Below are 14,738 nucleotides of genomic sequence, written 5' to 3'. Positions count from 1 at the left end.
GTGCCATAATATCTGTCGTTTTGAATGGTATACTTAATATGGTAAGTCGATACATCAGGTTCCCCTACACTGTGCGAGAACAGACCGAAATTAAAATGCAATTTGCAGCAATGTCTGGTTTCCCAAATGTAATCGGCGCAATTGACTGCACTCATGTTGCTATAAGGGCACCATCTGAAAATGAATTTTCTTATGTTAATAGAAAGTATGTGCATTCTATTAATGTGCAAATCATATGTGACTCCAACATGACCCTCACAAACATTGTGGCACGCTGGCCTGGTTCAACACATGATTCCTTTATCTTGACACATAGCAGTGTAGGGAACAGACTAAATGCAGGCGCAGTACGTGATGGCTGGCTTCTTGGTGAGTTTAACAATATTAAAAAGTAGAAACTGTAACAATTTTGTTTTTAATATAATTATAACCTGCGGGCGACAGTGGCTACCCCCTGAGACGCTGGCTCCTCACCCCATTTTCAAATCCGCAGAGCAGAGCGCATTTATCCATTTATCACTCCACACACAGCGTTAATGATTAAAAATCTGTTTAACCTTGCTCCTCTGTGGTTTCAGTCACGTCAGTGTCTCCCTCCTTTTCCGACACAATACCACACACGCTGACCTCCCCAATTATAGCCGCGATTTTGCTGTCCACTGATGTGAGATCAGCTGTACTTGGGCCCCCACCAGTTGCAGCCACAGTTTTCTCTTTGCCTCCACCTTGAATGAATGAGAATCTTTATTTCACATATTTTGCATATTTTGCATACTGTAAGCACATGTAAATAAAACTTTTTGAAAATCAATATTGCTATTTATATAGGTATATAGCCTAATAAAACACAAATGTAATATGTTTGTGGCCAGAGGTATAAATACAGCATGTTTTTAATGTGTGTTAAAACAGGGTATGGCCCCTTTAAGAGATCACCGATCTCTGCTCGCGAGATTTCCTGTTTGCCTTGCGTGAACGGAACAGCCATTTCGTGATAATCTGATGAAGCAGCCGAGTGCAATGTCGTTGTGTTGGCATCGGGAAGATTTATTATGAAGTGATGCTGTCTGTCTGGGTAAATATTACTGTAAAACCTTTCTTTGATATCCGAGGGAACCAGAGACCTGTTTGTGTAAACTTTTGATGTGTAATTCTTTGTAGATGAGATCGGATCGTGTGTGATTCACGTGAACCTCGTGTCAGATGATAGTGGAAATTTCCAGTGTAAGTTCAGTATTTTTCTATTCTTGTGTTAGTATCTGGAATGGTACAAATGTTATCAGTGCTGCTAAAACTCTATTGTGAGAGCAAAGATGAGATGACTTTATTAATGTGTTTCTTTTATCTCTTCTTTGTACCATAGCACTACCGTATTCTTTACTGTGTCATTACCTCATTTTTTGGACCATTTTTGTATAAGGATTCGGGATTTTGGTGAAGTGTAAGAGATTTATTTAAGTTTTCTTTTGGACTGTCTATACAGCCTGAACAAGCAGGAGATATTTTTGTTCGTGTTCACTCCAAAGTAAATTATTTGGGAGTGTTTGTTCCGTACTGGTTTCCAACCAGTGTTCATTTGTTGGTAATCTAAGTTTTTTTGTTTTTGTTTTTTTTGTTACATTGGAACCGGTGAAACATCATATTATTATTCTTTTTTTTTCTGTAAGTCTACAGTGTCATTTCACTGTGCGACTCTTTGAGTAATAATTCGTATTTAGTAATTTTTCTTATTTTCTTGATATTTATTTATTTTTGCTCAGCTGTGTTTCCGCCGACCGCTGTAACTTCTTTAAAGGAAATAAACAGCAGTCAGATAAAACCCTATACAAATAAGTTAATCTGTTGCCGTGTGTGTTTCTTTTTCCTGACCACCCGGTTACATTTTTGGTACCAGGAGTGGGGTCATCTGACGGTCGGGAGCAGTATAGAGTCGAGCGTATTTTTGTTTTTTTGAATACGGTAGTGGCTGGTACTTGAGTGCAGGACTCGCAGTCAGAGTGGTCAACTGTGCAGTGTTCATCCAGCTGCTGGAGACGTCGGCCGAGGGTTTTGAGGCCAAGGGACGGGTAGCTGGAGGAAGAGGAGACATCGCTGTCTGCTGCTGAACTATAAGTGTGGCTGCGGATCGGGAGCCAGTGACGGGTCTTCTGCAGAAGAGGAAGAAAGTGTTAAATACACATTACGGACAGCATATCCTTTGAACTGAGAAACAAAGAGCATTTAACAAGGACTTGTGCTGGGGAAAGGACTGTGAAAAGACTTTTAAAATTTCATCAACATGTTACAGCCAGAGGAAGAGGCTGCGGGAGTACATGGTGTGGCTAGTGCAGGGGGAGTGGCTAGTGTGCAAGAACAGATACAAGAGCTCAGTAGAAAACATGCTGAAGCTATGGCAGCTATTAGCAACCTGAGTAGAGAACCAACCAGGTCCTATGTGTATGTGCCCAGAGAACGTCATATTCAGCCTTTTAGTGGCGAACTAGGCAAAGATGGTAGAAATGTGGATGAGTTTATTGAAGAGGTGGAAAGAGTACTGCTTGTAAGAAACCAGACACCTGAAGATCAAGCTGATTTTGTTCTTTCCTTGCTTAAAGGTGCTGCTGTGGAAGAGGTTAGGTTAAGGCAAGGAGGGCAGCCTCCACGAACAGAGGACATCTTCTTGTATTTGAGAGCGGCCTTTAGAGAAAAACGTAGTCCGGCCCAGCTATTACAGACATTATATACTCGCAAACAGTTGGAGGGTGAAGACCTCCGTACATACTCTCATGCACTTTCACAGATATTGAATACTGTTTTAAAGCAGTCTCCTAATGCCATTGCCAATGCTAATGTTGCTCTAAGAGACCAGTTCATTGAGGGAGTCAGGGATGTAGCACTCCGAAGGGAACTTCGTAAGTTGGTAAGGGACAAGCCACAGTGCACTTTGATTGAAGTCAGGGATGAAGCATTAATGTGGTCTCTTGAAGATACCAAATTACGTGCTAGTAAGGTAGCCAGTAATTGTAGTGTAAGCTCTGAGACTACAGAAGCTCAGTGTGCGGCTATGGTGATGCCTGTAGCAAGCCCTGTTACTCTTGATGATGTTCTGAAAGTAGTAGCAGAGCAGGGCAAAGCCATAGGGGAGTTAACTCAAGCTGTTCAGAGGCTGACTCTACACTGTCCTAAGCCAGAATCTTTAAATCGTCCTAAATCTACAATGCAGCCTAGATTTTCTGATGACGGCCAACCTATTTGCTTTAAGTGTAATGGTGTCGGGCACATAGCGAGAAATTGTGTGAGAAAAAACAAACCAGCTGTCAAGGACGATGAGTCATCCTCCTTACAGCAGGGAAATGCACACCCTCGGTCGCTATGAGCCAGGCGATGCGAGGGCAAGCTATTGGCTCAACTTACCTTGACTCAAATCGTGATCGATTACTCCGACATGCTGTGGGAAGGTGTCCAGTAGTTGACCTGAAAATTGGAAGTGTGAATGTGTCATGTCTACTTGACACGGGGAGCCAAGTCAGTACAATTACTGAGCACTTCTTTAAAGAGCACTTGGCAGGTGAAGATAAGGATATGCTTCCCACATCCGGTTGGTTAAGAATTACTGCCGCTAATGGATTGGACATCCCGTATTTGGGTTATCTTGAACTACCAGTGGAAACTATGGGTATTAACCTGCCTGAGTGTGGATTCCTGGTTGTAAGAGATGGACGAAATTCTTCTGCGGTGCCGGCACTCATCGGCATGAATATTATAAGTAGGTGTAGGCAGTTAGTGCATGCTGAGTTTGATACTACTTTAGGTGGGGAGTTAGAGTCTGACTGGAGAGAAGTTTTCCAGCAGATGCAAAGTGTCAGTCGAGCTAAGAAACAGATTGTTGCACATATAGCTGGAAAGGAGACAGTGCATATTCCTGCTTGGTCAATGTCGACCTTGATAGTCAAAGGAAGGGGGGGGGATAGTTGTCCAGGGGGCTATTCCAACCTGTTGTTGGAACCAGGGAAGTTTCCCCTCCCTCAGGGTTTGATAGTGGTACCCTCCCTTGTTTCCACTACAACATCGTTATTTCCAATACGAGTTGTGAATCTCTCCACAGAGGATATATGGCTGCAGCCTCGTACCAGGCTAGGTATTCTCTCTTCTGTTGAATCCTTACGTTCTGGAGAGGGTTGTGAAGTAAAGTTCCAGCGGGTTGAGGCTGGGGTGGAGGAGATTACAGTAAGCTCAGAAGAGAGGCAAGTGGTGACAGAGGGCTTACCAGACTTCCTTAATAGGTTGTGTTTGGGTGGAACTGCCGAGCAGCAGGCTGAGCTTAAAGCTTTGTTACTGAGGTATGTGGATGTGTTTGCATTAAGTGATGAGGAATTAGGGTTTTCTGACAAAGTACAACACGAGATCCATTTGGTAGATGATGTACCGATAACACAGCCCTACCGTCGCATTCCACCAACCCAGTATAGTGAAGTCAGGGAGCATATTACTAAGCTGCTCCAGAAGGAGGTAATTAAGCCTAGTAGTAGTGCTTATGCGTCACCCATAGTACTTGTACGGAAAACTGATGGGAACTTGAGATTGTGCGTGGACTACAGGCGCTTAAACGCGAAGACAAAGCGAGATGCTTTCCCCTTGCCTCGCATCGATGAGAGTTTTGATGCGTTGCAAGGTGCGAAATTCTTTTCAACCATTGATTTGGCTAGCGGATACCATCAGATAGCCGTGAGGGAGCAAGACCAACCAAAAACTGCGTTCACCACCCCGTTTGGCATATTCGAATACTCCCGTATACCCTTTGGGGTCTGTAACGGACCGTCCACATTCCAACGCCTCATGCAATCCGTAATGGGAGATTTGATATTTCAAACTATACTGGTCTATTTGGACGATATTCTGGTTTATGCATCTACTTTCCAGGAACATCTAAAGAGGCTGGAAGTGGTTTTCAGTAGGTTAAGGGAGGCTGGACTCTAAGTTAAGCCTGATAAGTGTAGTTTTCTCCAAGAACAGGTCAAGTTCCTGGGTCATCAGATCTCTGCTCAGGGGATTGGAACTGATCCAGGAAAGGTAGAGGCTGTGAGGAAATGGAAGACGCCAAGTACAGTGAAAGAACTAAGGTCCTTTTTAGGATTCTGTAGTTATTACAGGAAATTTATTGAAGGGTTTTCTAAAATTGCAGGTCCTCTTCATGACCTGGTGAACTTTTGTCTGAGACAACAGAGTATGGTGAAGAGACCTGAGTTTTGTTCACTTTGGACAGAGGAGTGTTGCACAGCCTTCGAACTGTTAAAGGAGAATCTTACTACGACCCCAGTCTTAGGTTTTGCAGATTTCTCTCTTCCATTCGTAGTTGAGACGGATGCTAGCAAGGACGGTTTAGGTGCTGTCCTTTACCAACAGCAGGGTGACTCTAGGAGAGTGATCGCCTATGCAAGTCGTCGGCTACGTAATGCGGAGAAAAATGACAGGCATTATAGTAGTATGAAGCTTGAACTGCTAGCTCTCAAGTGGGCTGTCTCAGAAAAATTTAGGGGGTGCGAAATTTGTGGTCGTCACGGACAACAACCCGTTGTGTCATCTGAAGACAGCGAAGTTGGGTGCCATCGAGCAAAGATGGGTGGCTCAATTAGCTGTTTTCGATTTTGAGGTCAAGTACCGTCCTGGACGGCATAATGTCGCAGCAGACGCCCTCTCGAGGCACCCGTTGGCAGGGGAGCCTGACAGTTCTGAAGAGTTGGATGACTGTGTTGCCATTTGTAACGTAGTCAACAAGGGTACACCTTTGGACCCTGAATTGTTGATTGTGGGTGGCCAGTGCTGTAAGGTTAGACAGATCTGTGCACAGGAGGGTAGTCCCGGGAAAAGTGACATCCAGGAATGTATGTTTGCTCTTCCAGGTTACACCAAGGCTCAGTTGAAAGAATTTCAGCTAAGTGACCCTGTTTTGGGCTCCTTCAATGAGTTTTGGGGTAGTCAGAGAAAACCAACGAATCTAGAGAGAAGCAGCCTACCTAGGCCTGTGTTGTCACTGCTGAAACAGTGGAAATATATCCAAGTGATGAATGGGCTGTATTACAGGGTAGTGAATGATTTGGGTGAGTGCAAACAGTTGCTTCTGCCAGCCTGTTTAAAAGAACAAGTCCTGAGCAGTGTCCATGATAAGATGGGACATCAAGGCATTGAGCGTACACTCGACCTGTTGAGACAACGTTGTTTCTGGGTCGGCATGTACAAGGATGTCGAGAGGTGGATTAAAAGGTGTCACAGGTGCATTTTAACCAAAATGCCACAGCCGCGAATCCGTCCGCCTATGAAGCCATTTTTAGCATCCAGACCGCTGGAGGTGGTGGCCGTGGATTATACTGTGCTTGAACCTGCCACGGATGGTCGTGAAAATGTGTTGATTGTCACCGATGTATTTACGAAATTTACACAGGCGTTCCCCACCAGAGACCAGAGAGCTGATACTACAGCGAAGATACTGCTGAAGGAGTGGTTCATGAAATACGGGGTACCAGAGCGGTTGCATTCTGATCAGGGAAGGAATTTCGAGAGTGAGGTGGTGGCTGAGCTGTGTCGCTTGTATGGAATAAAGAAAACGCGTACAACCCCTTACCATCCGCAAGGCAACGCTCAGTGCGAGCGGTTTAACAGAACGCTCCACGAGTTGTTAAGAACGCTTTCTCCAGAAAAGAAAAGGCGATGGCCAGAACACCTTCCTGAGCTGATCTATGCATATAATGTAACCCCACATGCTACAACTGGGTATTCACCTTATTTCTTGTTGTTTGGTGTAGAACCACGCCTTCCAGTAGATGCTCTCCTGGGTGAGGAACATCCTGTAAGTAGAGGGCAAGATTGGTTGGTAATTCACCAGAGCCGACTCAGGGAAGCTCATGAAAAGGCGAGAGCATTTGCAGAGCAGAAAGCGGCACAGAGATTGGCTCCATTTAATGACAAGGTTTACTGTCCATCTGTTGGTGTTGGGCAGACGGTGTACTTGCGTCACCGCCCTGTAGGTAGACACAAGATACAGGATTCCTGGGCTCCAGTTGTGTACCGGGTAGTAGAGGTACAAGGTACCACATATACGGTTGAGCCTGTAGAGGGAGGTCCTCAAAAACAGGTCCACAGAGTTGATTTGCGACCGTGCGAGAGACCCGTGGTTGAAACAGCGGAGGAATGGAGTAGAGTGACAGCTCCAGTAGCTAAGTTTCCCTCTGATTCAGTGGAAGCTGAACCTGTTGATCCAGAGTGTGTAATACTGGAAGAGGTTACTTTGCCTCACATAGAAGAGACGAGAGATGTGGAAATGGAAGCCTCGGGGTCAGCAGAGGAAACGTTAGCAGTGGGACCTGATTGTGTTTTGGAGAATGAGGGGCAGCTACCCTCGGAGTTAGAGCACACGGGGGAAGAGGGTATTGTTCTTGTTGCAGATAGACCTGTGCCAAGGAAACCGGTCCCTGCACCAAGAAGGACTAGCCGTGTCAATGCTGGTGTGCATCCAAACCCATTTAATGAACCCAGGTCGGTTTGAAATTCTGTCTCGATCAGCCCTGAAGTCTTTTCCCAGGTTTTGACCAGCCTTGGTAGTGTTTTTTTTAGGGAAGCAGTAAATGAGGTGAGGAACCAGCACTGAATGTCATTGAGGACAATGATGGGTTTCAGCAGGGGAGAATGTGGCCAGAGGTATAAATACAGCATGTTTTTAATGTGTGTTAAAACAGGGTATGGCCCCTTTAAGAGATCACCGATCTCTGCTCGCGAGATTTCCTGTTTGCATGTGCGTGAACGGAACAGCCATTTCGTGATAATCTGATGTAGCAGCCGAGTGCAATGTCGTTGTGTTGGCATCGGGAAGATTTATTATGAAGTGATGCTGTCTGTCTGGGTAAATATTACTGTAAAACCTTTCTTTGATATCCGAGGGAACCAGAGACCTGTTTGTGTAAACTTTTGATGTGTAATTCTTTGTAGATGAGATCGGATCGTGTGTGATTCACGTGAACCTCGTGTCAGATGATAGTGGAAATTTCCAGTGTAAGTTCAGTATTTTTCTATTCATGTGTTAGTATCTGGAATGGTACAAATGTTATCAGTGCTGCTAAAACTCTTGTTTTAACCCTCTGAGGTCTGAGGGGTTTTTGGGGTCCTTGAGATGTTCTGACATGCCCTGACATTTGTGCTTTTTTCAGTTGCTTATAAACATATTAATGGCAAAGGTATAATTACACTCTATTTAGCACAAACAGGGCTACCATAATATGTGAGCAACATGCATGTACATGTTTGTATTTTTGAGAGAATAATGTTTATGCATGGTTATTGAAAAAACTAAAAACTAAAGTTTCTGAAATAAGGCCACAAAACACATACTAAATACGTGTCAATAAGACTTTTGACTAATTGATGTCTTTGCCTAGAATTTTTTCTTCAAAATGATGTGAAAATCATCCTGCCCTTATCATTCACATAACACAATACATTGATTTAAATCTTGTAAAACACTTTTTGTTTGTAAAGGCAATATGCGCAAGGGGCGTCAACCATTCAACAGCATCATGCATATGTAGTGGTTCACACCTCAGGAGACAATGGGGCCCGCATACTTAATGAGCCATTCATTCAGGTGTGTCACCTATAGCCACAAGAAAGAATGCAAGAGCAATATATATACAGTATATATATATATATATATATATATATATATATATTCTACCAAATTGGTTCACAGTTGGAAGCATGTCAATTTTTTTTTTTTTACAAATTTTGCTTGCAAATTGTATAATATCCAAGGAAAACATGTCTATTAATTGTGCAGTTAATTCTCATACTGTATTTTCAGTTTTGGAATATGTATCCTCTCCCCAAATTTGTCAATAATAAAACACAATAAAAATTATTTAAAGAAAATGCTTATATTTACCTTTTAAAATTTGTTTACATCTACCTTGTAAATATATATATTTTTTTATTAAAAAGGTTACAATTACAACAACAATTGAAGTGTAATCTTTCTTTGTAAAAATTAAAGTATACATTTTATCATACATATTTCAAACTTCGAATATAGCCTACATTGACAAAACATACTATATTTAACATATTAGCAAAAATTGGCAAACAAAAGCTTATTTGAGGTGGCAGATATTTTACAGTAAAAATGTGTAATCTATCCAAAACTAATCAACGAAATGTTGTCTTTCATATGTCTGTAACATAGGTCTTTCGTTTTTATTATAAGGAATATAAATGTTAATTTGCAGTTTAATACGTTGCTTATACAAATACATTTTATTTCAACATATTTCAATCGATTTTACTCAGTATAGCTAAATAGTTTGCTAAAAGCAGATCATTTATTCACACACAGAAACGCAATTCAAATTTAAACCGTCTTTTTGCGAGTTGTGGTAAACAGCGCATCTCTTTCGTTCATTCATTCACACAGAAACGCGATTTACTTGAGAATGAAAAAAAAAACTTACTACATTATTCCATCCGTTGCTCCTCGAAATACCAGCACTTCTGAGGTAAGTTTTCCATTATTATTATTCCTCACAGCGCTGCGAGACAGTGTAGACAACTACACTTATCTGAATAAACTTGATGTGTTTTCTCGAGCTGATATGGGGGCGTTCACAGTTTGTATGGGATCGTCTCAGTCATTTGCGTTTGAATAGCGCGCGCTCTCCGTGGGCGGGGCCGATTATAACGTAATGAGATGAGATGAGCTCGACTGGAATCGCTCTCTTTTAATACAGATTTCACAAGATTAGAATATTTGTTTTTTTATATAAATTACTTCATTTAAAAGAAGAAAATTCAAGCTTCATGCCTGTGTGTCTGTATGCCTGTTTGACTGAGTATTCGCTCAGTTATTGTTAATTTTCGGACGCGTTTCAGAATGGACTTCACTGGCAGAGAGAAGGCAGAACTCGCTTCGTGTTTATTTTTCTTTATTTGTCAAAAAGCACAACACTTTGTTTTTATTGTGAGTATACACAAAAATAATACACATTTAACAGAATCGATTGATGTATGAAACTCCTATGGAAAATCAAAGTCAACAGAGTATTTATGAGTTTCTTTTACATTGACAAAAAAAAAAGCGAGCTGGTATCGCCGGCGATACCGTAGACCTCAGGGGGTTAATGTTTAACAATGTGAGTTCATGTGAGAAAAGTGGTTATTGTGAGAGCAAAGATGAGATGACTTTATTAATGTGTTTCTTTTATCTCTTCTTTGTACCATAGCACTACCGTATTCTTTACTGTGTCATTACCTCATTTTTTTGACCATTTTTGTATAAGGATTCGGGATTTTGGTGAAGTGTAAGAGATTTATTTAAGTTTTCTTTTGGACTGTCTATACAGCCTGAACAAGCAGGAGATATTTTTTGTTCGTGTTCACTCTAAAGTAAATTATTTGGGAGTGTTTGTTCCGTACTGGTTTCCAACCAGTGTTCATTTGTTGGTAATCTAAGTTTTTTTGTTTTTGTTTTTTTTGTTACATTGGAACCGGTGAAACATCATATTATTATTCTTTTTTTTTCTGTAAGTCTACAGTGTCATTTCACTGTGCGACTCTTTGAGTAATAATTCGTATTTAGTAATTTTTCTTATTTTCTTGACATTTATTTATTTTTGCTCAGCTGTGTTTCCGCCGACCGCTGTAACTTCTTTAAAGGAAATAAACAGCAGTCAGATAAAACCCCTATACAAATAAGTTAATCTGTTGCCGTGTGTGTTTCTTTTTCCTGACCACCCGGTTACATGTTGGTAAAAAATTTGTATACCTTCAGGTCGGACCATTTTTTCTTTAATTCTGCAACTGTCCATTCTGTCCCACTGACACAATTGACGGCAGAAGCAATACTTTGCCACTCGCACTGCTTCTTTTTATTAGTGACCCCACTGCTGTGGCCACCAAATAACATAGTTTTCCGAGCCTCCACCTCCCCTACAAGTGTTTCAATCTCAGTGTCTGAGAAATTAAGTTTTTTTCCTTTTTTCTCACCTGTTGCCATTATTCAAAGTAACAGAAATACACGTTTTCACTTTCTTGGATTAATTAATTGGCGGGTCGCATGCCAGTTTTCCAGGTACATATGGGATTCCAATCTCATTTACATGCCGATCAACAATCATGAGGTGATTTGCATTGACTATTTATGGTTAAAAATGGGCGTGTACAGGGCGGGATATGAGGCTGGTTCACGTACGCACATCTGCGGGTGATCTGTGATTTATAAAGGGAACATTGCTTACAGGTGTGCGTACGCACGGTTTTATAAATCGGAATATTTTTTGCCGTACGCCATTTTTGGCTTTTGGGCGCACGTAAACTTTTAGTAGGGATCCTACGCACAGTTTTATAAATGAGACCCCTGGGCTTGAGCGATGCTCAATTCACAAATGAATCACTCTGTTGAGTCGATTCTGTTCAAAGACTTCATCAAACAAGTTGGCAGATCTGTCTAAATCGGTTCGCGAAACAGTTTGAATGATCTGTTCAGTTCCTGCACGCACTGAATCGTCTGAAGCGATTTCAATTCACACTCGACTCGGAGTCGTAACAGGAAGATTTAAGAACACCAAGAGCGTTGGATGAAGTGGCCGTGGACCTACAGTACAGTCAAGTGAAAGCAAATCTGCAAATGCATCATATTTTTGCCAGCGATGAAGATCTTTATTAGTTGAACATCTTCGTATGCTGTCTGTGAATGAATGAGTCCACAGGACGATATATTCGATTTCATTTCACTCAGGTAATACATTTTACAACCAAACAGATTATAGCCTACGCCACGATAGCACTACTAGAAAGTATGACATTACCCGTTTTTTGGTCATATACATTAATTTATACATTAAATAAGCTACCATTGTTCACTGTTTATGAACACCCGCCATCCCGCGGTAGTTTGTGTGTATTGTTGCGCAGTGGCGTACGAACTCGACTTGAAAACGAATGGCTTTGCCTGCCGTATACACAGTTAACCAGTTTAAACATGCTTGCAGAAATATACATTTGATTATATTTTGGAGAACAGACAGAAGAAGATCCGTCGATGTACCTTTTTTCTTTTTTTTTTTTTTTTGTGTTCAGATGTTAAGTAGCAGTCATGAGCGCGAGCACATGTGAAGAGTTTTACTCTTTCTTCTCTGTGTCAATTGCATGCCTTTGAATGCAACACTCTGCAGATTCACTTTATTTCGATACTGTCTAATAATCCAAATGTAGTTGTATAAGTTACTATTATACAAACCAAAGGACAGGCAATAATTTTCGGGCTACAGATGGCAGAAATAATGCTTGTCTCTTCTGTTTTTGTTGCAAAGATAGCCTATCTACTTATGATAATAATAGTAATTTAAATAAAAAAATATCTAAATAATATAATTTTATATATATGACGACTTCAGATGCAAAAGCCTCTAAGTACCATCTGAAATTTTCTTCTAAAAGAGCATTTTTATCAAGCTTGTATGTTTATGTTCAGTTATTTCACTTAAATGGCAATGAAAGTACCTATTAATTATCATTAAAGTGTAATTACTGAACTTAAATATACAAGCTTGATAAAAATGCTTGTTTTAGAAGAAAATTTCAGATGGCACTGAGAGGCTTTTGCATCATTAAGTCTTCATATATATATATATATATATATATATATATATATATATATATATATATATATATTGTTGTATAATATCAAGAAAATGCAATTACCTGCCTCCTTATTTATTATAGATGCCTTTTTGTTACACATATTTAGCCAGTGTAATGCATTGCATTCAATGTTGTTATTTATTTTGTTTGTAAAAGATGGCTTATATTGTTTTGGCATAGATGTACAGTAATTGGTTATGTATATGTGACTGTGCCAACCCATGTTAAGAGGAGCAGAAAATTGCGATTATGTGTGTGCGCTAGAGGACTCCTACAACTTTAAATGAACTCAGCCATCTTAGCTGAGTTTACTGTAGTTCAAGGACATGAAGAGGTGGACCGCTTGCACCTGACTGGAGAAGGATCTGGGAAACTTTGGAGGAGTGTCAACCAAATGCCAGTTGTAAACAAGGAGTATAAAAGACTGATGAACGGACTGTCTCTTGGGATACTGATACGCCAGTGCCCCCGACGCCTAGAAGCCCAGAGCTGAGGACAAGAAACCCCAAGCAGAAGATAAGAAGCCCAGAGCTTACTACACCTTTGTTTCAAAACATGACTATTGTATTTTATACTTAAACGATTAAGTTGTATTCGCCTTTTGTATTTTTGTTTATTATAAAAAGAAAAGTAACCAATTAAAAGAAATTTAACTGATTACAAAATCTGCCTACTGAGACTTAGATTTATGATGCTGGAAGACTATTAATGAGAACATACCACAGAGGAGTCTTCTGACCAAATTACCTTTTGAACGCTTACGGTTTAGGTCAGATTTGACTTTCTTTACCTTACCTGAGAATAATAAATAAATAGGTAAAAGGTGTTAAGAGTAAAGTACACACCGTAAAACATGGCGCCCAACGTTTTAGGGGCATTGATCCATCGACCCCTGGCCACGGTCGATCGAGCAATGCTTGCCCATTCGCTTCCGCACTCGTACGCTTGAGTATAGGAGTTACGAACTTTGAATGCAAGTAAATTACCAACTAAAAGGCAACCTGTAAGACCCCAACAATGTTAATAATCTAGAAAAGATTATTTAAAGGAACAACCCAGAAAGGGTTAAAATAAATGACGTCTAAGAGAAACTTCTGGAAAAGATAGTATTTAAAAATACAGACCCAGAAAGGGAAAATATTACTGTTATAATAAAGCCCAGAAAGGGCAAATATTAATATAAAAATAAAATTCCGTGAGAGTGGAAAATATACAAATAAAATTCCGTGAGAGTGGAAAAATGAATGCTATAATGCATACCCAGAAAGGGCAAAGATTAATGTAATAATAATAAAACCCAGAAGGGTTAAAACAAAAGTCGACTAAGAGAAATTTAGCCAGAAAGTAATAATCTAGAAAAGATTATTTAAAGGAAAATCCCAGAAAGGGTTGAACAGAGATTATTTATAGACAGCCCAGAAAGGGTTGAACGCGCGTAGAACAAATAACTTTATGAGCGAGAGAGCCGTAAAGATTGAGAAAGCCGTGAAAAAGGAGAGACAGAAAGTCTCAAACGGCTGGCCTCAGACAGTAAGAGGCAGAGACTGGCTAAAAGATAAGACCTGTTAGTGGAGGACGCTTCGCTTATGACAGGGCAAGCAGTGAAATCCAGCAATGTAGATATCTAACATGAGGAGATTCTCATGTATTAAAATGAAAACTAGCCTTTCAGGCAGACACAAAGGTTCTAGAAAATGGAACGAGGCTTCTCTATAGAGATAGACCAAAATGGTTAAAACTTAAAGACTGAGGTAGGTCTAACATGAAGTGGAAAAATGTGTACATGTAATAACATTACAGAATAACACTTCTGAATAATGGTTAATAATGATTAATGACTGTTAACAAACAGCTAAGAAATGTTTTTCTATATTACGAATGATAGAGTGCTAAAACGAATTTAAACCACCGGACTTGGATAGACAGGCTATATATCAAGTTTATATTAATATCTTTAAACAAACAGAAGAAATGTACCTAACATTGTCAGAAGACAGTTTCATGAAGTGGAAATATGCAGGCTAAAAGGAGGGCTTATAATCTGTAACAATATGTGTTGGGACAAATGGGATGTTATCTGG

General features: G+C 40.4%; 1 protein-coding gene across 1 annotated transcript; it reads left to right on the top strand.

Moving 5' to 3' along the window:
* Positions 1–6,265: 6,265 nt before the first annotated feature.
* Positions 6,266–10,584, top strand: LOC309502550 (uncharacterized protein; the record flags this gene model as incomplete). Its single annotated transcript, XM_082174954.1, has 3 exons — positions 6,266–7,873; positions 7,960–8,022; positions 10,239–10,584. One exon carries the CDS (start codon positions 6,266–6,268, stop codon positions 7,517–7,519), a length of 1,254 nt encoding a protein of 417 aa, XP_082031080.1. The 3' UTR covers positions 7,520–7,873; positions 7,960–8,022; positions 10,239–10,584.
* Between the last annotated feature and the right edge of the window lie 4,154 nt (positions 10,585–14,738).

The sequence above is a fragment of the Leuciscus leuciscus genome (assembly GCF_965113295.1).
Source record: "Leuciscus leuciscus genome assembly, chromosome: 7".
In the NCBI taxonomy this organism is placed as follows: domain Eukaryota; kingdom Metazoa; phylum Chordata; class Actinopteri; order Cypriniformes; family Leuciscidae; genus Leuciscus; species Leuciscus leuciscus.
The sequence above is the reverse complement of the archived record's forward strand: the minus strand, read 5'-3'. Positions and strand labels throughout refer to the sequence as shown.